The sequence below is a fragment of the Enhydra lutris genome, unplaced genomic scaffold (genome assembly GCF_002288905.1).
Source record: "Enhydra lutris kenyoni isolate GAN:26980312 unplaced genomic scaffold, ASM228890v2 scaffoldscaffold4, whole genome shotgun sequence".
Classification (NCBI taxonomy): Eukaryota; Metazoa; Chordata; class Mammalia; order Carnivora; family Mustelidae; genus Enhydra; species Enhydra lutris.
In genome coordinates, this window is record NW_019154088.1 from 18,058,434 (window position 1) to 18,084,868 (window position 26,435).

Sequence of the window (26,435 nt, forward strand, 5' to 3'; positions counted from 1 at the left end):
AAATATATGGAAAGCACTTTGCAAACAGAAAAAAATAACAAAAAAAATTTTTCAAAAAAAAAAAAGGCAAATAAATGAGAAAAAAAATCACCTAAATTTGGATAGTCAGTCTTAAATTTGCTTGTATTATTATTTCTCAAACAGATCTGAAGTAATTTTCTAATTTTCTGAATATTCTTAGTGGAAACTGGCAAATACCCATTGATTCTTCCCCAAGTTGTTGGGGGCAACACCCAATGCCTAATCTGGGCTCTTCTCCTTCATACTATAATAATTTAGACAAAATCCAGCTTCTATTTCCAGCAGGCATCTATGTCTTTTTTTCTCTTAGTTTTTCTATGAACAACTCCCAACACCTTAATATTTAAGACTAGTTGGTGAATTCAGTAGCTCTGTTAAAAGACCAAGAGTAAGAAGGAAGATTTAGGAGGCTTCCATTGGACCCATAAGTGATCACAGCAACTATAAATTCCTAATTAATGAACACAACTGTCTTTCTTCAATTAAATCCAGAGCATTTTGTCCTTCACCAAATGTGGTTTGGGAGACAGTCTTCAGGCAATTGGCTTTATATCCCCAAAATCATGAAATGATGAAGCACCACAAAAAATCTGGGGGCTCTGTATAAACCCTGATGACAGGAACTTGTACATCCTCAACAAGGTTGGTCCCAATCCAAAAGCTGAAGAATGTCTCCAAACATGGAGTGTCATTTGGGGTTTGGGGTTGTTGTTGGTTTTTTTTTGGGTTGGGTCAAAAGTCTCAGAAAAATACCCTCAAGCCAAATCAATAACTTAAGCTTTTTCCTTTCTGTATTTTCTTTCATTCTTCACAATCTGGTCTTGTGGTTGGGAGCCAAAGCAATTCATTAAAGACATGAGGAAAGAACAATGAGTGGAGAGAGCTTTAAAGAAAAGAGTTCCCCCACCCTCCAAGATTTCCTGATTTGACTCCAAAAGCACATTCTGATACAATTGAAAAATATGTGTCCTAAATCGGGGTTTCCTATTGAAACCCAGTGGTGACCTGCAGCTGCTGGGACTTACTGACATTTGAACAGCAAACTAAAGAGAATTGAAGCAAAAGAGAAAAATCTTCCCACAAATTTTTTTTATTCTTGTCCTGACAAAAGAGCTTGGAAACAGAGTTAGGGGATTCAAACAAATACTAAAAAGCCTTGGGTTTGTTTTCCTCTTGGCTGAGCCAATTTGCTCATCAGGTCCAGATATTTGGAAAATTTGATTTATTGGAAGCTCTATTCCTCCCATGGTTTACTATAGCTTCACAAAGAAACATAAAAATTTTTAACCAGTTCATTCTTCTTCCACCATGCACGAATTGGATTACATAAGTTACAAGTAAAAATCGATAAAATCTTCATATAAGTCTGTGGTATATTGCTTTCTGTAAGTATAGATTCCACAACTAGAGAGTTAAGAAATACCACAATATAATGTTAATAATAGCAGCTAACATGTATTGAGCACTGATTAAAAACTAGATACTATGAGAACCGGTTTGCTTACTTTATTTCATTATTCCTCAGAACAATCCAGGTACCAACAGGTATATGCTATTATTAGTTCCATTTTATGAGGAAAATAAGTCCTCACAAGATCATGCAATACAATCAGATTTCAAACACTGAGCTGCCTTCTTATGAAAGCAGTGTGAAAGAGATTTGGGGTATCAGGAGATGTTAGATGGCACTGTGCGGAGTTGGCTGGGAAAATGCAAATTGCTGTGTGCCTATATTCAGAGGTCAAGGAGAGGAAGAAGAGGACTCTGTTATTGAATGCCATGCTCCATGGTCTACCTCAAACACACACTCCCTTCCCATTAACCTTGCAGCCCTGTGACCTCTCACATTCCACTGCTTCTAGGCTTCTCTCTGCTGCCTGGTGGAGGCTGCCTCCTCTTCTTGGAGCCTTTGGGCAGTCCTCGCTGAGAAAACTCTCCCAAAACCCTGTTCAAAACTTACTGCTTTCTTTGCACCCTTTCTCATATGGGCCTAATGCTAGACTATTGGTTTTTATTTCTATTCTTTTATAATTTAATTATGTATAGCAAAAACATGCATTTTTATGAACTGGGCCAGGATCAGAGTATTTTCTGTGAAGATGAAAAATAGCTGTATCTTCCTACAGCATCCCCTTTCAGAAAGAAAAATAAAATAAGGATCTATCCCAAGAATCACAAGAGCCTAGAAGAACCTGGAGGACATTTAATTTTCCACTGTGAGACACATTCTGGCCACCCAAGGGAAAGCAAGCCACCTGTCACCAAGTGAGAGCAAAGAACCCCAGGTAGAAAAGAAAGACACAGGACAAGGAAATCGAAAGACATCTCTTCTCTGATATCTCAGGGTTTGCACAGGAAGCTGTGTTTTTCAAAGCTTAAATTTGTTATTTTGAGATGAAGGGGGCTCATAAATTGGGTTTCTTTAGTACATATTGGTTTCTGTGCCTCAGACCCATGAATCCATGTGGCAATAAAAATCTGCTGGAGCCAAGACAAAGGGATTTATTCCAGAAATATTCCAGAAATATTTAGGGAGCTCCTTCGAGCAAGGCTCTACTGTAGACAGTGAAGAAAAAAACAAGACAGCAATAACCTTCGAAGGATGAACATGCCCACAAATACTCACATGGCATGGAAGCAGAGGAGGGGCCCAGGAGCCATGGAAACCAGAGAAAAAGAAAGTCAGGTCCAAGTGGGTGGAGAAAAGGCATCACCACCTATCTCAATTAGCTCTGAAGGGAATTTATGCAGCTAGATACATACTGGGGAGTATGGTAGGTTGTTTTGCCAAGCTCCTTATCCATGCCATTTACTGAAAAAAGGAATTTGGTAAAGGTGGTCTGCCACCTAAGATAAAATATGGACTTTTCAAGAGGACATCTCCAGTTCCCCAACCACTGTCTCTTCTAGCAAATAGTGGACCACATGTGAAAAGACCAAAAGAAAAATTAGGAACCTCACTTTATTTACCTACTAGTGAAGCATGTGGAGAACATGTTTTAGAAGAGACACAATGGAGCCAGAACTTTGGGCAAAAAAGAAATCTGCCTACTTCTCACACTCCCCTCCCACCCTACCTATCCACACTCTGGTCCAAGTCACCCTTGCGCTGTCGTCCAGCTACTGCAATAGGGCCTCCCAGCTTCCTCCCCTGCCCCCATAATCTATTTTTAATAGGGCAACCAGACTGATCCTTTTCCAATTGTATTTGTTTCCTATTGCTGTTCTAGCAAATCACCACAAGCTTATAACAACATAAATGTGTGATCTTCTTATTCTGGAAGTCAGAAGTCTGAAAACGGAGTTCACAGAGCTAAAAATCAAGGTGTTTTATCAGGACTGAGTTCCTTCTAAAAGCTGTAGGAGAGAATCCATTCCTTGCCTTTTCCAGCTTCTAGAAACTGCCCACATTCCTTGGTTCATGGCCACATCACTCTGACCTCTGCTTCTATTGTCATATCACCTTCTCTGACTCTCCTGCCTCCCTCTTATAATTACAGTGGACCTACCTGTATAATCCAGGGTACTCATCCTATCCCAAGATCCTCAACCACATCTCCAAAATTTATTTTACCATGTAAGGTAATATATTCACAGGTTCCAAGGATAAGACATGGACATATCTGGGGGAAGGGGCGTTAATGTGCCTACCACAAGAATCATCTTTTCTCTGCTCAAAACGCCCAGTGCTGCTGCACCTCAAGAAACAAGCAAGTTCTTATAAAGGAATTCAGGGCCCTGCTTGATCTTCACACACTTACCCCATTACAACCACCAAAAGCCCATGGACAGTGAAGCTAATAAAGCTTAAGCTTCAGAGCACCTCACTAGCACTTTCATTCCAAAACCCTGGGAGTCACACGAGAAATGTGTTTGTCCAGGAAATCTTACTGTTTCCAACAACATGGATGGGCCTTGGTGGCATCATGCTAAGTATACTAACTCAGACTGAGAAAGACAAATACTATCTGATTTCACTTATATGTTAAACCGAAACGAACTCACAGAAAAAAGAGACCAGACTACTTGTGGTTATGGGGCAGGGCAAGGAGAGGGAGGCACAAACTTCCGGTTATAAAATAAGTAAGTACAAGGGATATAATGTAAACATGATGATGGTATGATATATGCGGTATGATATATAGGAAAGGTGTTGAGAGATTTTTTTTATTTTTTTGAAGATTCTATTTATCTATTAATTTATTTGAGAGTGAGTGAGAGAGCGCCGGAGGGGCAGCACCAGAGGAAAAGGGAGAAGCAGGCTCCCTGCTCAGTGGGGAGCCTGATGTGGAGCTTGATCCCAGGACTCTGGGATCATGACCTGAACCAAAGGCACAAACTTAACCATCTGAGCCACCCAGGAGCCCCAAGAGAATAGATCTTCAGAGTTCTCATCACAATCATAAAATTGCAGCCCCTCAAATGTACAAGGTAACTTACTTATTATTTGATTTTGTTGACTAGCTTTCTTCTCCCCCCACAAAATTGTAAGCTCCATACAGGCTGAAGCTTTTTTTTTTTTTTTACTTTTCAAAAATCTGTTTTGCTCACAGCTATATCTGAAACCTTTGGAACAGTTTCTGGCACAAAATAGATATCCAGTCAATACTTGTGAAATGGTTGGATTGATAGATAAACAAGCAAATAAATGAATGAACTACCACTCAAAGTTCTCATTATCATAAGACAACCAAAACTACCACAGTCAAACAAGATCATTCCAGCTAAAATAATTGACACATGGTATTTTCATCAACTTATCCACCTTAAAGAATGTAAATTTACAATTCACAGTAGACAACTGCTGAGTTATTAAGGGTACTTTTCTTTATAGAAAATACCATTTTGGGATTACTTCATAAGCTTTAAGATTTTATTTCACCATTGAAAGATTTCAAAGCATATTTCAAAGTTAAGCCCAGAAATAAAAATTATAGTTTCCTTTAAATTAGGAAGTTCTGGGTGCCTGGGTGGCTCAGTGGGTTAAGCCGCTGCCTTCGGCTCAGGTCATGATCTCAGGGTCCTGGGATCGAGCCCCGCATCGGGCTCTCTGCTCAGCAGGGAGCCTGCTTCCTCCTCTCTCTCTGCCTGCCTCTCTGCCTGCTTGTGATCTCTCTCTGTCAAATAAATAAATAAAGTCTTTAAAAAAAAAAAATTAGGAAGTTCTGTTTGAACAAATAGCAAGCACAACATTACACAAGAACAGGGTCCAGCAGGGGACTATAATTCAAATAGCACTTACTAAAACTACTCAAAATAATAACAATCACAGCTACAAATAAGAACTTGACGTATGCCAGATACTGGCTCAAATACTAAATTAAAGAAGTGTTCTAAGGTTTGGGTCCATGGAAGGGATCTGAAAGTATTTTTTAAAATAAATGACTATAATTCTAGGGATAAAATTAAGGATTTTTCTTTAATAAAACCTAAGTATGACAAATAGAATATTATTGGGAATACTAAGGAAAGAAATGGAGAACTGGAACAAATGCATTTACAAATATGTTCTAAGTTCAATAAGTATATATGACATACAATGTTGTTCTAAGTATAATTTTATTATTCACTATAATGAGGAAGTTCATAATAGAATCATTTTTGTGTATATGTCATGGCTAATATTTAAACCTATTCTAGCCAAGAACACTGATTTACATATTCCTTAACCATTCCTTAACCATTATTTTCTTATTCAATTCACTATTCTTTATTCCTTATTTATACTTCCTGATATATTCAAATACTCCTATAACTACTACAGAACAGTAATATTTAATGTATTCTCCTGGTAATCTTATGAGACATTATTAAAAATGTGTTTTTAAGTTTCCCACTACAACAGTGTAAACTGTGTCAGGATTAACTCATCTGCTGAGAACTTTAAGAGCTAGATGAAATATACAAAATGTTTGTAAATGTTTGAAAATGTTTGGAAATACATAGAACAAAATCAGACAGAACATGAAAGGCCAAGAACCAGAAAAGTACTGAGGTAACCCTGATATTCTCTACCTTTCCCCTTAAGGTATTTTTTAATTCCTCAGCTTCCCAGAGGTGAGAGAAGACAACAATTAGAGTTCAGAACCTAGCAGGGAAGAGGAGCCTTGGTAACACTCTAGGTTTCTAGTTGACTTCTGAAGGACTGCGTTCTAGGAGTAAGAACTAACAAAATTAGATGATGCCTTATAAATACTGAAACCCAGACTCATACTATCTCAGTCTCTGACTGTATCAAGATGATCTGTTCCTTCTCTAATTGTGTCTGAGAGGAAAAGTAAATTTTCCTCAAGGAAGATAACATTATCCAGATCCCCTACAATTTTTTCATAGGCAAGTTCTAGATTTTAATAATAAATTAGCAAGTATAGCAGGGCACAATATCAAACTATCGAAAACCAAGAGAAAAAAAATAGGAAATAGAAACTGACCTACATATGATCTAGATATTGGAACTATCACACATGGACTTTAAAATAATTGTAATTAACATGTACATTAGAATAGATGACAAAATACAAATTACCAAATTACACATAAAACAAAAAACAAAATGTATAGAATTTGAAAATACTACAATTAAGCATTCAATATAGGAGTTTAACAGCACATTAGACATAGCAGAGGGAATAGTTGTAAATTAGTGATTAGAAAATATAAAAACTGTACAAGGAAGGAAGAAAAAAGTTGAAAATATCAGAACAAAGCATAAGCACATAGAGACATAGTAAAAGTTCTATCAGATGTATAACTGGAGTCCCACAAAAGAGACCTGAGAGAATAGGAAGTAGTAACAATATTTGAGGATATTCTGAGAATTTTCCAAATTTCCAAAAGAAATCAAGGTGAAAAACTCAGAATCTCTATAAATTGCAAGCTTGTTAAATACAAAGAAAACCATACCTATACCCAGAATAGTAAAAATGCTGAAAAACAAAAATAAAGTTTTTAAAATAGCCAGAAAACATATCACTTCAACAAAAGAATAACAAGAATGTCAGCTTACTTTTTTTCTTTTTTTAATGTAATTCTATTTTTTCAGTGTTCCAGGATTCACCACACCCAGTGCTCCGTGCAATATGTGCCTTCCTTAATACCCACCACCAGGCTCACCCAACTCCCCACCCCTTCCCCTCCAAAACCTCAGTTTATAGACTGTCAGTTTACTTTTTAAAAGAACAAGTGGAGATCTGAATGTGACAGAATAGTACCTTTAAATTGCCAGAAGAAAAGACTACCAACCTGGAGTTCTATGCTCCATAAAAATATTTATCCAGGGGTGCCTGGGTGGCTCAGTGGGTTATGCTCAGGTCATGATCCCAGGGTCCTGGGATCAAGAGCTGCGCATCTGGCTCTCTGCTCAGCAGGGAGCCTGCTTCCCTTCCTCTCTCTCTGCCTGCCTCTCAGCCTAATTGTGATCTCTGTCAAATAAATAAATGAAATCTTTAAAAAAAATTTCATCCAAATATAAATGCAAAATAAGGACCTTTTTCCTAATAAAAAGTGACTGAATTCACTACCATTAGTTCCACATTTTTTAAAAAATGAAATCTTCAGGCAGAAGGAGAATTACTCTAGATAGAATCACAGAAATGCAGAAAAGTGAAAAAAAAACAACTGAAATGTTGTAGGTAAATCTACACAAATAATGAACATGTTGACAATAACACAAGTTATTTGTTACTGCTGTAACAAAACTACTGTTTTACAATACACAATGAATTAAATACATGATAACAATGGCACAGAAATAGATAAGGAAAGTTAAAATGCTCTAAATGGTTACATGGCTCACAAAGTAGTAAAAGTACTAAAGTTAATCAAATAGTTATGTCGCAATCCTAAAAATAACCACATAAAGAACATTAAAAGAATGATAAGTAACAAGCTAATAGATGCTTAGAAATGGAATGGAAATATTCTATTTCTATTCCTATTTTCTATTTATATTCTAGAAATAGAAAAGCAATAGAAATATTGCTTATGCAAAGAAAGGCAACAGAAAAAGAAATGTAAAATAACAAATAGCAAGACAATAGATTTAGCCATAAATGTATCAGTAATTGTATTAACAATAAATGAACTAAATACTTCATTTAAAAGTCAAAGTTTGGTGGCTCAGTCATTAAGCTTCTGCCTTCAGCTCAGGTCATGATCCCAGGATCATGGAATCAAGCCCCACATCAGGGTCCCTGCTTGGCAGCAAGCCTGCTTCTCCCTCTCCCGCTTCCTTTGCTTGTGTTCCCTCTCTCACTGTCTCTCTCTCTTTTAAATAAAAATCTTTTTTAAATAAATAAATAAAAGTCAAACTCTGTCAAACTGTATTTTTTAAAACCACAATATATCACATCTTAAATTTAAGACATTAAAGGGCTGAAAGTAAAAAGAAAAAATATATAACATGTAAACATTAATAAAAGGAAATCTGGTATCACTACACTAATACCAGATAAAGTAGACTTCAATATATAACAATTGCTAGAGATAAATAGGACCATTCCATAATAATAAAAGATCTTTCTTCTAGGAATATATAACTCTAAATTTGTATACATCATAATGTAACCTAAAAATATATAAAGCAAAAACTGACAGAACTAAAAGAAGAAATAGACAAAGTTAAGAATATCTTGATAAACTAAAATATGGCTATAATGGTTAATTTTAATGTGTCAACTTGACGGGGCCATGAGGTGCCTAGATAGTCAAACAACATTCCCCATGTGTCTGTGAGAATCCTAACATGAAAAAGCCTTTAAACATTTGATAATCTTTAATGCACGTGGCAGAATAGATACTCTATTGTTCCAAACTACAGAACAGAAAGTAAACTCAAGGATGTGAAATTCTAGTTAATATGTAGGAAAATTTACTGTCCAGAGGATGATCTAGCTCTTACAGTACATGCTTGAACATGTTAGAGTAAGTAATCCAGGAAAATATTCAGCAACACTTCAGGAATAGATTGTCAAGTTGGAAGAAAATTTGGACAAGATGATTTTGAAGACCCTCCTAATTCCCAGGTTTTATCTTTCTATACAACCTGAAACTATATTAAGAGAATGATTAGATTAAAAGAGTAGCAATTAGAAATAAGGTAGAACATTTAGGAAAGATGTCACGATGGACACCACAGATTTAAAAGTTATCTCCACAGAGATGAGTGGAAGCCATGATAGAAGAGCACTCCTCTGAGGAACACACTATACAGACAGAAGAGGATAGAGGACAGAACCAGGGGCAATTCCACCACTGAGCTCCAGTGAAGGAGACAGGGTCATAGCAGTCTGAGAAGCAAGAATTTCCACAAGAGTTGTGAAGACCAAGAAAAAAGAGTGTTCAAGAAGAGAATATATACCCCACCTCCAAATCCACAGAGGTAATAAAGGATGGTGTTGAGGAACAGCGCCTTTAGAGAGTCTCCAGTGACTGGTGATTTTTTTTAATAGCAGCCCAAACTAGACTATATCCTGAGTAATAAAACACCAGATTGCTCAAAGCCTACATAATATCTCAAATAGAGCAGCACACAACTTTTGGAAGTATATGAGAGCCAGAAGAAATCTCTTTCTACACGTTCTATTTGTAACTGTGCACAATGACTATGATAGCAAATTTTTAAGTATATAGTGTACTCTCTGTACAAAGAAAAAAAAAAGACTTCTTTTTCAAAGAAATTTAAGCACAGCATAAAAATCTAGACCACAAGGTGGACTAAGAATACCAATGCTACCTCTTCCTTCCCTCCCAGTTAAAAAGCTGATGAACGAACAATGGGATAACTTATGTCCTACAATACTTAGGATGAGAAACAAATATTCAATGTCTGGAATAATTTCTATCATGTTTTGGCACAGAAATTTAGTAAAGTGAAATGGAATGGATTAGGCATTTCTCCTTCATCTGTAGTGGTACCAAATAAAATTTCCCATGTCTTGTTCCCTCTAGATACCAAAAAGTTATGAAAATGTGCAGGAGAACTAATTAGAGAATACTAACTCCAACGGTGCCTAGGTGGCTTAGTCGGTAAAGCAGCTGCCTTTGGCTCCAGTCATGATCCCAGAGTCCTGGGATCTAGCCCCACACTGGGCTCCCTATTCAGCAGGGAGTTGGTTTCTCCCAAACCCCTGCCCCTGCTCATGTTCTCTCTTGCTCTCTGTCTCTCTCTCTCAAATAAATAAATTTTTAAAATCTTTATTAAAAAGAGGAAGAAAGAAAAGAAAATACTAACCCCAAAGTTTTAAGAGTTTTTGTAAAACTAGCACTGTCTTAGTATGTCACTGACTGGCAAGTACTGATTATCACTTCATTCTAATGACCTCATTTTTGGTTTACTAAGAAAATAGAAGGTTTTGAAAAAGTTATATCCATTTTTTTAAGCAAATTATTGTATTAGAAACCAAGTTCAAGGGGGTGCCTGGGTGGCTCAGTGGGTTAAGCCTCTGCATTCGTTCGGCTCAGGTCATGATCTCAGGGTCCTGGGGTCGAGCCCCACATCGGGCTCTCTGCTCAGCGGGGAGCCTGCTTCCCCCCCCCCCACCCCCCGCCTGCCTCTCTGCCTACTTGTGATCTCTGTCTGTAAAATAAATAAATAAATAAATCTTTAAAAAAAAAGAGAGAGAGAAACCAAGTTCAAACAAAAATTAATACCTTCACAAGTATAATTGCAAAAGTACTTAATGAACTTTTGGATTTGTTGTTTTTCCATAAGGAATAAACACAAGCAGAAATAACACTCCTTAAACACATACATTAATATACATGTACTTTTATATGCATTGATATGGTGCCTATAAGGGTAGGTTCCATCTTACATATCTTTTATATCACCAACCTTCTACTGCAGGACCAACCCACTAAGTAATATAAGCTCGCAATAATGCCTAAGAAGCTGGAATATAAATTCCAACCAAAAAGCTATTTATTTTGTAAGCACAATAGATACATCACCTAGGGCCCATAATACTTTGAGGGACACAAAAATATTTAAATTTTTATTTTAAAATCAGAAAAAAATGAATATAATAATGGATTCATAATAACAAACTTAACCTTATAATCTTATAAAGATGGCATTTGTCTTTATAACCACACAACTGTAAAATATATTTTTTAATATTTTTTGGAGGAAGGGGCCAACAAATACCAATGATAGACATAATATGACCTACTCCACACCCCCATAAACATACAGAGGAATTCCCTGTGGAGTCATGCGTGCTAGGTCCACAACCTCCACATTTTGGAACCTGGAACAGTTTTAGCCAGTTTAAAGACAACCTGTAATTATCCACCTCTCTTCCTTCCCATGTTACCAAACTACATGAAATCTCATTTAAGAATTTTACACAAGAATAATGGTCTTCATACACTTGGAAATGATTTGTCTTGGACCTCCCATATGACCTACATAGAAAGGACATTTACCAAGAACAGAGAACTTTGGAGAAGATAGCACAGGAGGAGAACCATAAGCTCACTTTGTCCCCAGAGAAACAAATCAGGTAACACAAACATGAGTGTAAATAATCCAGAAACCACTAGAAGGCTGGCAGAACTGACTCTCCACAGCTAAATACAGAGAGGAGGACACATCAAAGAGGAGAGGAAAGGCAGAGGCGTAGTCAGGACTTCAAAAGATCTATGGGACTATTCATGGAAGGGGAGGGACACCATGGGTGCAGGAACTGGAAAGAAACAGACTCTCACAACAGGCATTCCAGGTCCACAGAATTCCCATAACATTTGCCTTTGAAAACCAGAGGGGCATAATTTCTCAAGTTCTTATAATCAGCAAAGCATAACAACTGGAACTTAAAAATCAACCTGCTCCACTCTGTAGAGCATGGAGAGAGTCCCTACGCTAAAAGAGATAGCACAACAAACATCCCCAAGGACATGCATAACCTGAAGTTTACAGGAACATGACTTGTTTACTAATCTCAGAAAATGTATTGGAGAAGCAGTAGTCCTTGGGAGACTTCTCAAGGAACACAGGAGCTGGTGGACACGAATTCCCTCCCTCCCCTCATTCTAGACACAGGGATCCCTACAGGAACCAGCATAGCACCAACACCTGCTATCTAGCTTGCTAACAGCTATGCCCTGCTGCTGCATTCTCCAGGGTCCTGTCCCTCCAGCCAGGTTCTCACTCAAACCAGACCGAGACACAAATTTTGTTAACACCAGCACCCTAGCCCCAGCACTTCTGTGGATCTGCCCCTTCCAATATGTCCCTGGCCAGAACCCACCCAAATTGAGGTCACAAATGCTTGCAGGATGCAAGCAACCCAAGAGGGGCTGGCAGCACTCCAAAGTAATTCCTGCCCCCAGGGAGAGGGGACAATAACCACACAGACCCTTTCAACTATGGCCCCTGGCAGACATGTGGTCTGACTACAGGCTCCACCCACAAACTTTTTGAGGGGACAATGCAGGGAAAGTGCTCTGCAGTTTGGAGCAATTCCATCTCTGGCAAATGCCTAGTCTGACTCAACGTAAGCCCAAGGTAGCCCCAGCCTGACCCACTAACAACAGGAACCAAATCCTGCCCACTACAGGCAAAGAGGGCCATTGCAAATGACTGGACTGAAGACAAATGTGGCTCAGCCACAAGAGCATGGTGCACATAATGCACATAGGAAATATCTCTGAAGCACTAGCTTCTGGTGAAGAAGGACATTGCACTGGACAGCACTAAAAGACCTCTTCTTCATAATGTCACTACTTTCAAGAGCAGAAGATCTTGCTAACCTTCCTAACACATAGAAACAGACACAGAGAGTTACATGAAATGAGGAGACAGAGGAATATGCCCTGAATGAAACAACAGAACAAAATCACAGCAAGAGACCTAAACAAAATGGAGATAAGTAATACACCTGATAGAGAATTTAAAGTAATGGTGACAAAGATACTCACTGGACCCGAGCAAAGAATGGAAGACTTCCCTGAGACCCTCAACTAAGAGAAAAAGAACTTTAAAAAGAACCAGTCAGAGATGAAGAACTCAATAACTGAAATTAAAAATACATTAGATGGAACAAGAAAAAAAAATACACTACATGGAATAAATAGTAGACTAAAGGAAGAAGAACAGATTATCTACCTAGAGGTCAGAGTAATGGAAAATAATCAAGCTGAACAGGAGAGAGAAAAAATAATTTTAAAAAATGAAAATAAACTTAGGGAACTCAGTCCCCATCAAGCATAATAATATTTGCAATATAGGGATACCAGAAGGAGAAGAGAGAGAAAAGGAGGAAGAATATTAATATGAATAAATAATACCTGAAAACTTCTCATATCTGGGAAGGAAACAGAAATCCACTTGCACAGAGAGCCCCCAACAAAATCAACCCAAGGAGGCCCACACTAAGACACATAGTAATTCAAATGGCAAAAATAGTGACAAGAAAACACTTGAAAAGCAGAAAGAGAAAAGAAAACAGTGACATACAAGGGAAACCTCAGAAGGCTATCAGCTGTTTTTTTGGCAGACACTTTGTAGGACAGAAGGAAGTGGCATGATACATTCAGTGATGAGAGGAAAAACAAACAAAAAAAGAAAACAACAACAAAAAACTACAGCTAAGAATTCTATCCAGCAAGACGATCATTCAGAATAGAAAGAAAGATAAAAAATTTCTCAAACAAAAACAAAAGAATTTATACCACTAACCCAGCCCTACAAGAAATTTTAAAGGGGACTCACTGTGTAGAAAGGAAAACTACAAGAATGAGTGAGAGAAGTAGGAAATGCAAAAGCAATAAAAAATAGATGCATTTTTACAAATCAGTCAAGAGATCACAAAATGAAAAGATAGAAATTATGACACCATATATCTGAAACCTGGGCAGGGGGTTGGTGAGAAGACTAAAGAATGGGTTCACACTTAAGCAACCACAACTATTATAGACCACTACAGGGGTAAGATGTCATATATAACCTAACAGTAACCACAAAAAACTGATAATATATATGCAAAAAATAAGAGAAAGGAATCCAAGTATATCATTAAAGAAAAACAGCAAACTGCAAAAGAGAGCAAGAAAAGAAAGGAACAGAAGAGAATTACAAAAACCACCATAAAACAACTAACAAAACAGAAATAAGTATATACATATCAATATTTACTTTGTAAACAGAATAAATGTTCCATTCTCACTGCTTTTATTCAACATAGTACTGTAAGTCCTAGCCACAGCAGTCAGGCAACATAAAGAAACAAAAGTCATCCAAATTGACAAGAAAGAGGAAAACTTTCCCTATTTGCATATGACATGATACTATATGTAGAAAACCCTAAAGACTCCACCAAAAAACTACTAGAGACGGAGCACCTGGGTGGCTCACTCAGACACTTAGTAAAGCAGCTGCCTTCAGCTCATGTCATGACCCCGGAGTGCTGGGATTGAGCCCCACATCAGGCTCTCTGCTCAGCAGAGAGTCTGCATCTCCTTCGGCACCCCCTTCACCCATGCTCATGTTCACTCGCATTCTTTCTCTCAAATAAATAAAATCTTTTAAAAAAACTACTAGAAAAAAAAAAACTACTAGAACTGATAAACAAATTCAATAAAGTCACAGGATTAAAAAATCAATATACAGAAATATATTACATTTCTATCACTAACAATAAAGTAGCAGAAAGAGGAAGTAAGAAAACAGTCCCATTTATAATTGCATCAAAAATAATAAAATACTTAGGAATAAACTTAACCAGAGAGGTGAAAAACTTGTACTCTGGAAACTATTAAAATGTTCATGACAGAAATTGAATTTAACACAAATGAAAAGATATTCTTTAGTGTGTGACTATAAGAACAAATATTGTTAAAATGTCCATACTACCCAAAGCAACCTGCAAATTTAATGCAATCCCTATCAAAATGCCAAAAACATTTTTCACAGAATTAGAATAATCTTAAAATTTGTATTGAAAGATCCTGAGTAGCCAAAGCAATCTTGAAAGAGAAGAACAAAACTGGAAGTATCAAACCCCAGATTTCAAGATACACCACAACCCTATAATAATCAAAAAAGTATGATACTGGCACAAAAAATAGACATATAGATCAATGGAACAGAATAGAAAACCCAGAAATAAATCTACAATTATATGATCAATTAATTTTTGACAAAGCAGGAAAGAATATGCAATGGGGAAAAAAGACAGTCTCTTCAACAAAAAGGGTTGGGAAAACTGGATCGCTACAGCTAAAAGAATGAAATTAGACCACTTTCTCACACCATACACAAACTCAAAATGGATCAAGGACTTAATTGTAAAACCTGAAACCATAAAAATTCTAGAAGAGAGCACAGGCAGTAATTTCTTGGACATTAGTGGTAATAATATTGTTCTAGATATATCTCCTGAGGCAAGGGAAATGAAAGCAAAAATAAACTACTGAGACTACATCAAAATAAAAAGCTTCTGCACAGCAAAGGAAACAATCAACAAAACTTAGAATACAGCCTACTGAATGCAAGAAGTTATTTGCAAATGATATATCCAATAAAGGGTTAGTATCCGAAATATATAAAGAACTTATACAACTCAATGCCAAAAAGAAAACCCCAAATAATCTAATTTAAAAATGGGCAGAAGACATGAACAGACATTTCTCCAAGGGAAGACACACAGGTGGCAAAAGACACATGAAAAGATAATCATCACTCATCATCAAGGAAATTCAAATCAAGACCACGATGAGCTAACACCTCACACCTGTCAGAATGGCTAAAATCAAAATCACAAGAAACAATGATTTATGGTGAGAATGTAGAGAAAAAGGAACCCTTGTGTAGTGTTGGTAGGAATGCAAAATGGTGTAGCTACTGAAGAAAACAATACGGAGGTTCTTCAAAAAATTAAAAATGGAATTACCATATGATCCAGTAACTCCACTACTGGATATTTAACTAAAGAATATGAAAACACTAATTTGAAGGGATACATGCACCCCTGTTTATTGCAGCATTATTTACAGTGCCAAACTGTGGAAGCAGCTCAGTGTCCTTCGGTAGATGACTGAATAATGGAGTAGTATATATACCTAATATAATATTATTCAACCATAAAAAAAGAATGAAATCCTGACATTTTCAGTGGCATGGACAGAGCCAGAAAGTATAATGCTAAGGAAAATAAATCAGTCACAGAAAGTCAAATACCTGACGATTTCAACCACTTGTGGAATTTAAGAAACAAAATTAAATGAACAAAGAAAAAAGGGACAAACCAAAAACAGACTTTTAACTATAGAGAACAAACTGATGGTTACCAGAGGTCAGGGGTGGGTAATAGGTGAAATAGATAAAAGAAATTAAGAGTACACTTATAATGAGCACTGAGTAATGTATAGAATTGTTGAATCACTATATCATACACCTGAAACTAATATAACACTGTATGTTAACTACATTGGAATTAACATTTAAAAAAAGGAAACAGAACATAGACTATAATTATAATGTTTGAAATATCTGAGTCAATTAGCTGGAATTTTTTATATCTTGAAGAATGTGAGATTTATATGAATATGGTATTAACAAATAATAAAGAATATACAGGAGAAAATTATTATTTCCCCACAACATCATGCTCAGCTCGTTGTATTTTCATATGTATCACCTATGGCCCAAGCTTCCTGATGATGTTGTGGAAGTTTATATAAATGAAGTACACATTTGTTGCAGATATTCAATATCTCATTGAGGTGAAATATCACTTCATGATTTTTCCCCTTAACAACCCCAGGCTGATTAGAAGTTCTCTAGTCTGGGTTCCCCTGGCAAATGTACCACTTGTAGCAATGTTTAGCAAACTATTTTTAAGTTATCGTTGTTACTATAAACTTAACAATTGTGTGAGGATACATACATTTTATTGGAATGTGAAAATCCACATTTTTACATGGTTGAAGGTTGGCACTTCCTAGCATATCACAGGGGCTCAAAATATTTGTTGACTGACTGCATAGCAAATGAGTAAGTTATACTAGTTCCCCAGTCTATGACGGAATCTGTAGGAACTGATGTAATCCAAAGATGGGTCATTCCCTATTATGATGATGCTGATGGTGTCAGTTTTCTCTGAGAATCTGTCACAAAGCAGATATAGACCCACATATGTGGCCAAAACATTTAGCTTCATTACACAGCAATGACTAGTGATCTGTAAAATGAAATTCTGTATTAGGAAGACCAGAAAGTTGCATTCCTCATAAAAACACTGTCAATAAAGTCATTGCCCATTACAAAGCAAATCTTTTTTTTTATTTTGGTGCCAAATCTATTTAGCAGTTGGACTGGACTTTTCCAAAATTCTATATAATGAAAAACAGTTCTAAATTAAAAAGAAAATAAAGGGATTAAACACCAAACACAATGTGTGAACATCTATTAGACATTGTACCAAGATTAAAAACCAGCTCGGAGAGATAAGATATTTTACAGGCAAATGGAGGAATTGAAAAATGGAATCTACGTTATTTATCAATGTTATATTCCTAGGGTATATTGACAATATTGTGGTTATACAGAATATCCTTGTTCTTAGAAGATTCTTCCAGGAATGCAAAGACGATTCATATCCGCGAATCAACCAGTATAACACACCACATTAATAAAATGAAGGATAAATATCATTTGATCATATGCAAATACAGGGAAAGCATTCAACAAAATTTTTCATTCATTCATGATAAAAACTTCAACAAAGTGGGTATAGAGGGCACATATCTCAACATGATAAAGGCCATGTATAACAAACCCAGAGCTAACATCATCTTTAGTGGTGAAAAGCTGAAAATGTTTCCCCTAAGATCAGGAGCAAGACAAGGATGTCCACTCTTGCCACGCCTGGGTGGCTCAGTTGGTTAAGCAGCTGCCTTCGGCTCAGGTCATGATCCCAGCGTCCTGGGATCGAGTCCCACATCGGGCTCCTTGCTCGGCGGGGAGCCTGCTTCTCCCTCTGCCTCTGCCTGCCATTCTGTCTGCCTGTGCTCGCTCGCTCTCCCTCTCTCTCTGACAAATAAATAAAAAAAAAAAAAAACCATAATACTGGAAGTCCTAGTTACAACAATCAAATAAGGAAAAGAAATTAAATGCATCCAAATTGGTAAGGAAGAAATAAAATTGTCACTATTTGCAGATAACAATGAATAATTGGGATTATATCAAACTAAAAGGCTTCTGCCCAGTGAAGAAAACCATTAACAAAATGAAAAGACAGGGATGCCTGGGTGGTGCAATTAAGCATCTGACTCTTGGTTTTGGCTCGGGTTGTGATCCCAGAGTTGTGAGATCGAGCCCCAAGATCTGCTAAAGTTTCTCTCTTCCTCTCCCTCAAGCCCTCCCCACCCCAGCTTGCTCTAAATTAAATTTTTAAATCTTGAAGAAAAAAAAGAAAAGAAAAGAAAAGAAAAGAAAGGCAGAAAGGGAGGAAGGGAGGAAGGAAGGAAAAAAGAAAGACAACCTACTGAATGGGAGAAGATATTTGTAAATGATGTATCTGGTAAGGGGTTAATATAAAGAACTCATACTACTCAAGATAAAAAAAAAAATCAGATTAAAAATGGGCAGAGGACCTGAATAGACATTTTTCCAAAGAATATATACAGATGGCCAACAGGCACTTGACAAGATGCTCAACATCACTAAGCATCAGGGAAGTGCAAATGAAAACCACAATGAGATATCACCTTACAACCATCAGAGTAGGTAGAATCAAAAAGACAAGAAGTAAGAAGTGTTGGTGAGGATATGGAGAAAAGGGAACTCTCGTGCATTGTTTGTGGGCAAGTAAATTAGTACCACCACTATGAAAAATGGTACAGAGGTTTCCCAAAGATTAAAAATAAAAATACCATATAATCCAGCAATTCCACCTCTGGTTATTTACCCTAAGAAAACAAAAACTCTAATTCAAAAAGATATATGAATTCCTATGTTTATTGCAGTATTACTCATAATACCCAAGGTGAAAGCAACCTAAGTGTCCACCAATAGATGAATGGATAAAGATACGCTACACACACACACTCTCTCTCAGAAATACTACTCAGCCATTAGAAAGAATGAAATCTTGTCATTGTGACAACATGTGTGGACCTAGCAGGTGCTAAGGTTAGTGAAATAAGTCTGACAAAGACAAATACTGTATGATTTTACTTACATGTAGAATCTAAAAAACAAATGAATAAACAAAGCAAAATAGAAACAGACTCATAAGTACAGAGAATAAACTGGTGGTTGCCAAAGGGAAGTGGGGATGAGGAGATGGGCAACATAGGTGAAGAGGATTAAAAAGTACAAACTTTTTGAAGAAATCCAAGAATATAAAGTATTGCAGAGAGACTACAATAATATAATAACTTTGCATGATGATGGATGGCAATTATACTTATAATAAGCATTTCATAATATATATAAATATCAATTCACTATGTTATACAACTGAAACTAATATTGTATGTCAACTATACTTCAATTAAAAATAATTTTTTAAAGGGCACAAGAGAACTTTCGGGGGTGATAGAAATGTTCTATATCTTGTTTTGGGGTGGTAATTAGGTGTATACCACTGTCAAAATTCAAACTGAACAATTAAGATTTATGTGGGGTTTTATATATAAATTACATGTTCACAAAATAAAATGAAGTGAAATTTTTTTTATTTTTTTATTTTTATTTATTTATTTGACAGAGATCACAAGTAGGCAGAGAGGCAGGCAGAGAGAGAGGAGGAAGCAGGTTCCCTGCTGAGCAGAGAGCCCGATGCGGGGCTCGATCCCAGGACCCTGGGATCATGACTTGAGCCAAAGGCAGAGGCTTAACCCACTGAGCCACTCAGGTGCCCCTGAAGTGAAATTTTTAAAAGTAAAATAAAAATTAAGTCATGTTCACTTTGTCATCTGAAGAGCTTACCAAGTGATTTCTTTTTACTGCAGAACATTATTGTATCTGTTTATGTTTCACCAGGTTTCACCAGTTGGCCTACATAGGAAACAAGAAAAGTATACATCAGTATTTTAAAAATGTTCATTAACCACAAGTTTCTACCTTTTAAATTTCTTCCTAGTCAAATCTAGATGACTAGGAGTCATTGGCACAATAATGCATAACAGATTCCACTTACCAGGTTTAAATTTAACTGGATAAAAATAACTACACAAAAGTAATCTATTTGTATTATATGCTATGTGAAACAACATAAGATAAGCTCAAGTGTGCCATTCAATTTGGCATTAAAATTGAGCCAAATTTTTTTTTAATTTTATTTTTTTATAAACATATAATGTATTTTTAGCCCCAGGGGTACAGGTCTGTGAATCACCAGGTTTACACACTTGACAACACTCACCATAGCACACAACCCTCCTCAATGTCCATAACCCCACCACCCTCTCCCGACCCCTCCTCCCCCCCAGCAACCCTCAGTTTGTTTTGTGAGATTAAGAGTCTCTGATAGTTTGTCTCCCTCCCAATCCTATCTTGTTTCACTTATTCTTTTCCTACCCCCAAACCCCCACGTTACATCTCCACTTCTTCATATCAGGGAGATCATATGATAGTTGTCTTTCTCTGATTGACTTATTTCACTCAGCATAATACCCTCTAGTTCCATCCACGTTGTCGCAAATTGAGCCAAATTTTCTAATGTATCCCGAACACTAAAAATCAGAGTATATCAGGGGTGAAGCTACAGCATCTGCTTTTTATTCAAGAGTCATTAGATGACTCCTTCCCAAAGCTAGCACTGAGAACGACTTCTGAATCACAGGAGAGAGGCTGCCAGGTTCACACTTCAAAAATTTTCCTCCATTCATTCTGTGTAGAGTCTTCTCCAGGTAGTTACCAAAAAAGCCAGAATAATGTCGATATCACCTTTCCATTTTTCCCTATGAAGGATCTAATTATGGTAAACTCTATTAGAAGATTTAGAATAAAGAAAGGGGCAAATGATTTCAAAGATTTAAAACCTGACAGATGTTAGAAATGAACTCAGGAACCTTTGCAAACCCATGAGAGGGTAGGCACATGCTCTTTCAGACTGAAAGGGAAATGACTTACTCACTTCCTGCTCAAAGAAGGGCTGTGGCAGGATGCAGTGAACACACATAAAGAAGAAGTTGGTCATACAGAGACCAGAGGAGAGGAACAGTCAATGCTTATAGTTTAGTAGTTAGAAGAAAGGAGGATACAGAGGAAATTCATCAACAGCCATTGCTCCACTACAAATCTCTCAGAGTCTAAAAAGACTGAAACCATCACTATTTCTCCCTGTCATGGCCCCAGATCCATAATTTCCTTCCTGCCACCCCCAGGAAAAGCAGCAACCTGCTGATGGCACAGCTACTCCTGAACGTGTCTGACAAACAGGACCACTGACACTTTGTGACACCTGCTGCTTTTCTAGGGACTGGTCACTAAAAACGATGAAACTGCACAAGAAAATGGGGGAACTGCAGCCAGGTGCTGCTAGAAGAGGGATAAGTACTTAAATATTAAATATAATCCATCACTAATTCTTCTGTTTCTCCCCCCAATACTTTCTACCAACTGTGTTGCCCAAGATGAGCCCTCCCACCACCACCACAGCTCCAGGCATCTGGTTGTTTCTAGGAATGCTTGCTGATGAGTGATTGCTTTTCCCTGCATTGTTCATAACAGTTTCCCTGCTCCAGCCTTAGCCACCTATAGACCAGGGTCCACCCTGAAGCAGAGTCATCTTTATAAAAGGCAAATGGCATCCTGTCACACCCCTGAGGAAAACCTTCCAATCACTTCCCATTGACCTTAGGAAAAAAGATCAAATTCTAGCATGACTCCTTGGACCCTCCACAACCTGGTCCTTGCTCATTTTTCTAGCCTAATTTTCCATTGGTCTCTTCACTGCCCCCATGCCTCCTTATACCCCATCATATCTATACTCCAGAAACACTCAGCTCAGCTTCTTTCCACCTGGGAGCCCACCACATGCTCTTCACTCTGCCTATAACCACCTAACCCACCCAACCTCTTAACCTAACTCCCACTTGTATTTCCCATATCAATTCATATATTACTTCCTCTATGAGGCCTCTCTGACCCCCCAAATCAGAGATAGGGGCACCTGTATGTGCTCTCATATAATCCAGAACTTCCCACGAGAGCCCCTATCACTCCAGAACAAATTTGCCTATTATTACATTATATTGCCTGTGTCCTCATTAGTCTACAAACTCCAGTAGGACAGTGACCTCATTTGTCTGGTCCACAGCTATATTTCCAGTATCTAATGCATGAATGGCATATAATAATGCTCAATAAATATTCACTAAATGAACAAGGAATGAGGTATTTAATTTCTATTAGGAAAAGACCAAGGACTTTCAGACATTAAAAGGCTCTTCCCTTTTTAAATTTTTTGTAGTGAAGAATATATAATTAAAGATTCACTTTTTTGAGAGAAAGAGAGTGTAGAGGGAGAGGGAGAAGGAGAGAATCGTCAAGTGGACTCCCCACTGAGTGCAGAATCCAACATGATTCCATGTCCCTGAAATAATGACCTGAGCTGAAATTGAGAGTCAGGCACTCAACCGACTGAGCCACCCAGGCACCCCTTTATTGAAGTATAATGAACATACAATGTTGTACTAGTTTCAGGTGTACCACATGAATCCAAGTATGGATTTGACAATTCTATACATTACTCAATGCTCACCACAGTAAGTGTAAAGCCACTTCCCTTTTAGCAACTATCCCTTCCCAGGAGCCAACCCCACATGCCAGAACGTCTTAGATCGTCCCAACCTGGGAGCCACCATGCCTTTCTCATCTACTCCCTCCTTCTGGCCCATTCCCATCCTCTTTTTATACCCCCATCTCCAGCCTAGGAAAAACCTCAAGGATGAACATTTGCTTACCAGAAGAAGAGTACTGCAGGCAAACTAAAGAGCAACAGAAAGAAGAGAATTTTGCAAAGCTTGGAGAAGGAGAACAAAAGGAGGCACTCCAGCTATTTAATAATAATTTTTTAAAAGATACATTGAAAGATTTTTTTCTTTAGAGGTAAGGCCTTCCTGCAAGAAATAATAAGAATAGGGGCACCTGGGTTGCTCAGCTGGTTGTGTCTGCCTTCAGCTCAGGTCGTGATCCCAGAGTCCTGGGATCAGCCCTGCATGGGGCTCCCTGCGAGCTCTCTCCCTTTCTCTCTCAAAGTTTTCACATGAACAGATATTTCTGCAAAGAAGACTTCCAAATAAATGGCCAACAGACACATGAAAAAGTTCTCAACATCACTCGGCATCAGGGAAATACAAATCAAAACCACAGTGAGATACCACCTCACAGCAGTCCGAATGGCTAAAATTAACAAGTCAGGAAATGACAGATGTTGGTTAGGATGCAGAGAAAGGGGAACTCTCTTACACTGTTGGTGGGAATGCAAGCTGGTGCAGCCACTCTGGAAAACAGCATGGAGGTTCCTCAAAAAGTTGAAAATAGAGCTACCCTATGACCCAGCAATTGCACTACTGGGTATTTACCCTAAAGATACAAATGTAGTGATCAGAAGGGGCACACGTACCCCAATGTTTATAGCAGCAATGTCCACAATAGCCAAATTATGAGAAAAGCCTAGATGTCCATCAATAGATGAATGGATAAAGAAGATGTGGTACATATCTAACAATGAAATAATATGCAGCCATCAAGAAAAATGAGATCTTGCCATTTGCAATAAGGTGGATGGAACTAGAAGATATTACACTAAGCAAAATAAGCCAATCAGAGAAAGACAATTATCATATGATCTCACTGATATGAGGAATTTTAGAAAGAAGACAGAGGATCATAGAGGAAGGGAGGGAAAAATGAAACAAGAAGAAACCAGAGAGAGAGAGACAAACCATAAGAGACTCTTAATCAGGAAACAAACTGAGAGTTGCTGGAAGGGATGATGGTAAGAGGGATAGGGTGGCTGGGTGATGGACATTGGGGAGGGTATATGCTATGGTGAGTGCTGAGCATTGTGTAAGACTGATGAATCACAGACCTGTACCCCTGAAACAAGTAATATATTACATGTTAATAATAAATAAGTAATAAAATAAAGTCTTTAAAAATAATAAAATAAAATAAAATAAGTAAGTAGTAATATGGTTAAATGTGTGTTTTCATCCAAGGACTCTTTGTTCTAAAAAACAGTCACAACAGATACAAAATGGGAGCAAGGAGAAGGATGAATGGATTCTGTGACATTGACATCTGAATCTGGTGGCCCCATCTGGCCAGACAGTTAAGGCTCATCTTGCAAGTTCTAAGCCAACTTGTTAGGGCTTTAAAATTCTCTCCTGAGACTAAGTCAACATGTGTTTTCATGGGCTCAGAGTCCCAGGAGCAGGTGAAAGGAAGAATGATTCTTTAAGCAAGAGGGCAAAAGGGACTCTACACCCTGACAGGTGGCAATTAGAATGTAGGCAGAAGAAAGAAATTCAATCTCTCAGGAATTTAATGAGAGTACTGGCCACTGGCCAACTTATTCTGTCTTCTTAATGGTTTGCTACATTGCTTTGATGGATTAATACTAACAGACAACCAGTTCAAAAGACAAATATATAATATAAATGTAACCAAAACACATATATCTATGATATCATCCCTTCCTCTCTTATTTTAGATACTTCTGCAAACACTTCTCATTTTAACAGCTCCTAGGCCAACAAACATAAAGCAATACCATATCCTTTCTAAATCTACCTCTAAGCCATATAGCTATTTCATGTTTTTAATTTCTCTAATATCATCTTCCAAAATGTCTTAAAACTTTTAAAGATACTGAGTTAAATTCATTTTATGAATTTTAGCTTTTTTCACTAAAAATCTTCTCCACTTTATAATTAATCCAGAGTGATATAATCATAATCATATAAATTAATATTTCTACAAGACTTGTGAAAGTTTTTCTTATTAGTGACCCTATTCAAGTGTTTTCACTCACTAAGACATAAAGTTACAGCAAAAAATTAAGAATTGACCTTCAGGCCCATGTTTCCTCCAATCCAGTATTTTCCTTGTAACAGCAACAATTCCAGGCATGATTAACAGAGGATTCACACTAATGTAGCAGATTCTAGTTCAACTTTGAGGAAGTGAAATTTAGTGCTTTCATTCTTGGACATTTATCAACTCACCAAAATACCCCAGCTGACACTCTAATTCTAAAAGATGTCAGAGTAAAAAAAAAGCCATCTTTTGTTGAACTTTCAGACCAGCTAAGTTCAAAGGAAATAGAGTAGACAAATCAGGTGGAAGAAAAGGTTTGCTAATGTGGAATCTACCTCTAGAAGTAGGAGCTTAAGATTCTGAAATTCAACCATTTCCAAATGCTGAACAAAAAGTATCTATATGAATACATTCCTTGTTTTTTACATCACCCCAAAGTAGAGGAAATAGAAAAAGGAAAGCTGCTGATAGGTCTTACTTAATTCTTGGTTTCATCTTATGCAAGGGATTAAAATGGTGGCTTCCTTGTGTGAAAGTCATGGGGCAGGGGGTAATAAGAAAAAGAGTTATAGGGGCACTTGGGTGTCTCAGTCAGTTAAGTATCTGCTTTCAGCTCAGGTAATGATCCCCCCAGGGTCCTGAGATAGAGTGCCACGTTGAGCTCCTTGCTCAGCAGGTAAGTCTGCCTCTCCTGCTCCATTTACCTCTCCCCCTGTTCATGCTCTCTTTCACGCTCTCTCTCGCTCTCAAATAAAAATATTTAGAAAAAGAAAAAAAAAGAGGTATGAAAAAAGAGGAAGACAGAAAAAGGAATAGCTAATGTCTAAGTAACAGCAAAGAGCTTTCATGTATATTAATTCATTTTTAAAGGCAATGAGTGGTTTTTTCAAAAAGATTGAAAGTTATGCTTCCATAGGGTTTTTTGTTTATTTGTTTTTACATTTTCAGTTCACGTTTCAAATCTTGGTTACGAAAAATAATTCTTCCAATGGAAAAAGTAACAAAGTCAAAGGAAGACTCTAGTTTGTTCAGGGAAAATAAGGAGCTGGTTTCAGACACCTTGAGCCTGAAGGTGATAACAAGACATCCAAGTTAGAGATGTTACTTAAGCAGCTATATGCAGAAGAGAGCATCCTGTCTGTAATACGATTTCACAAGGTCTCTACTTGTAGTGGAAATGGGTACACCTGAATGCAGGTGACTCAACATTTTAAACAAAGGATTAAAATGGAGATTCCCTTTAATGATCTGAGGACATTCAACAATCAAGTTATTATAGTTAATTCCCCCTGCTCCAATTCCATGATCACCAAGCAACCTGCTGATAATAACTTGCCTTCCCACAAAAGTATGTCTACAGGGAAAGAGTACACTAGTCATGCCTGCTGAAGTGAACATTCTGGTCCTCCTGACAGTT

General features: G+C 37.4%; 1 protein-coding gene across 1 annotated transcript in view; it reads right to left on the bottom strand.

Moving 5' to 3' along the window:
• Positions 1-20,027, bottom strand: part of LOC111161323 (ATPase phospholipid transporting 8B4 (putative)) — a 230,823-nt gene extending 210,796 nt beyond the window's left edge. Inside the window, exon 1 of the mRNA XM_022524918.1 lies at positions 19,958-20,027. Within this exon, the coding sequence (XP_022380626.1) occupies positions 19,958-19,985 (28 nt within the window). The 5' untranslated portion in view covers positions 19,986-20,027. The remainder of the gene's footprint in view (positions 1-19,957) is intronic.
• Between the last annotated feature and the right edge of the window lie 6,408 nt (positions 20,028-26,435).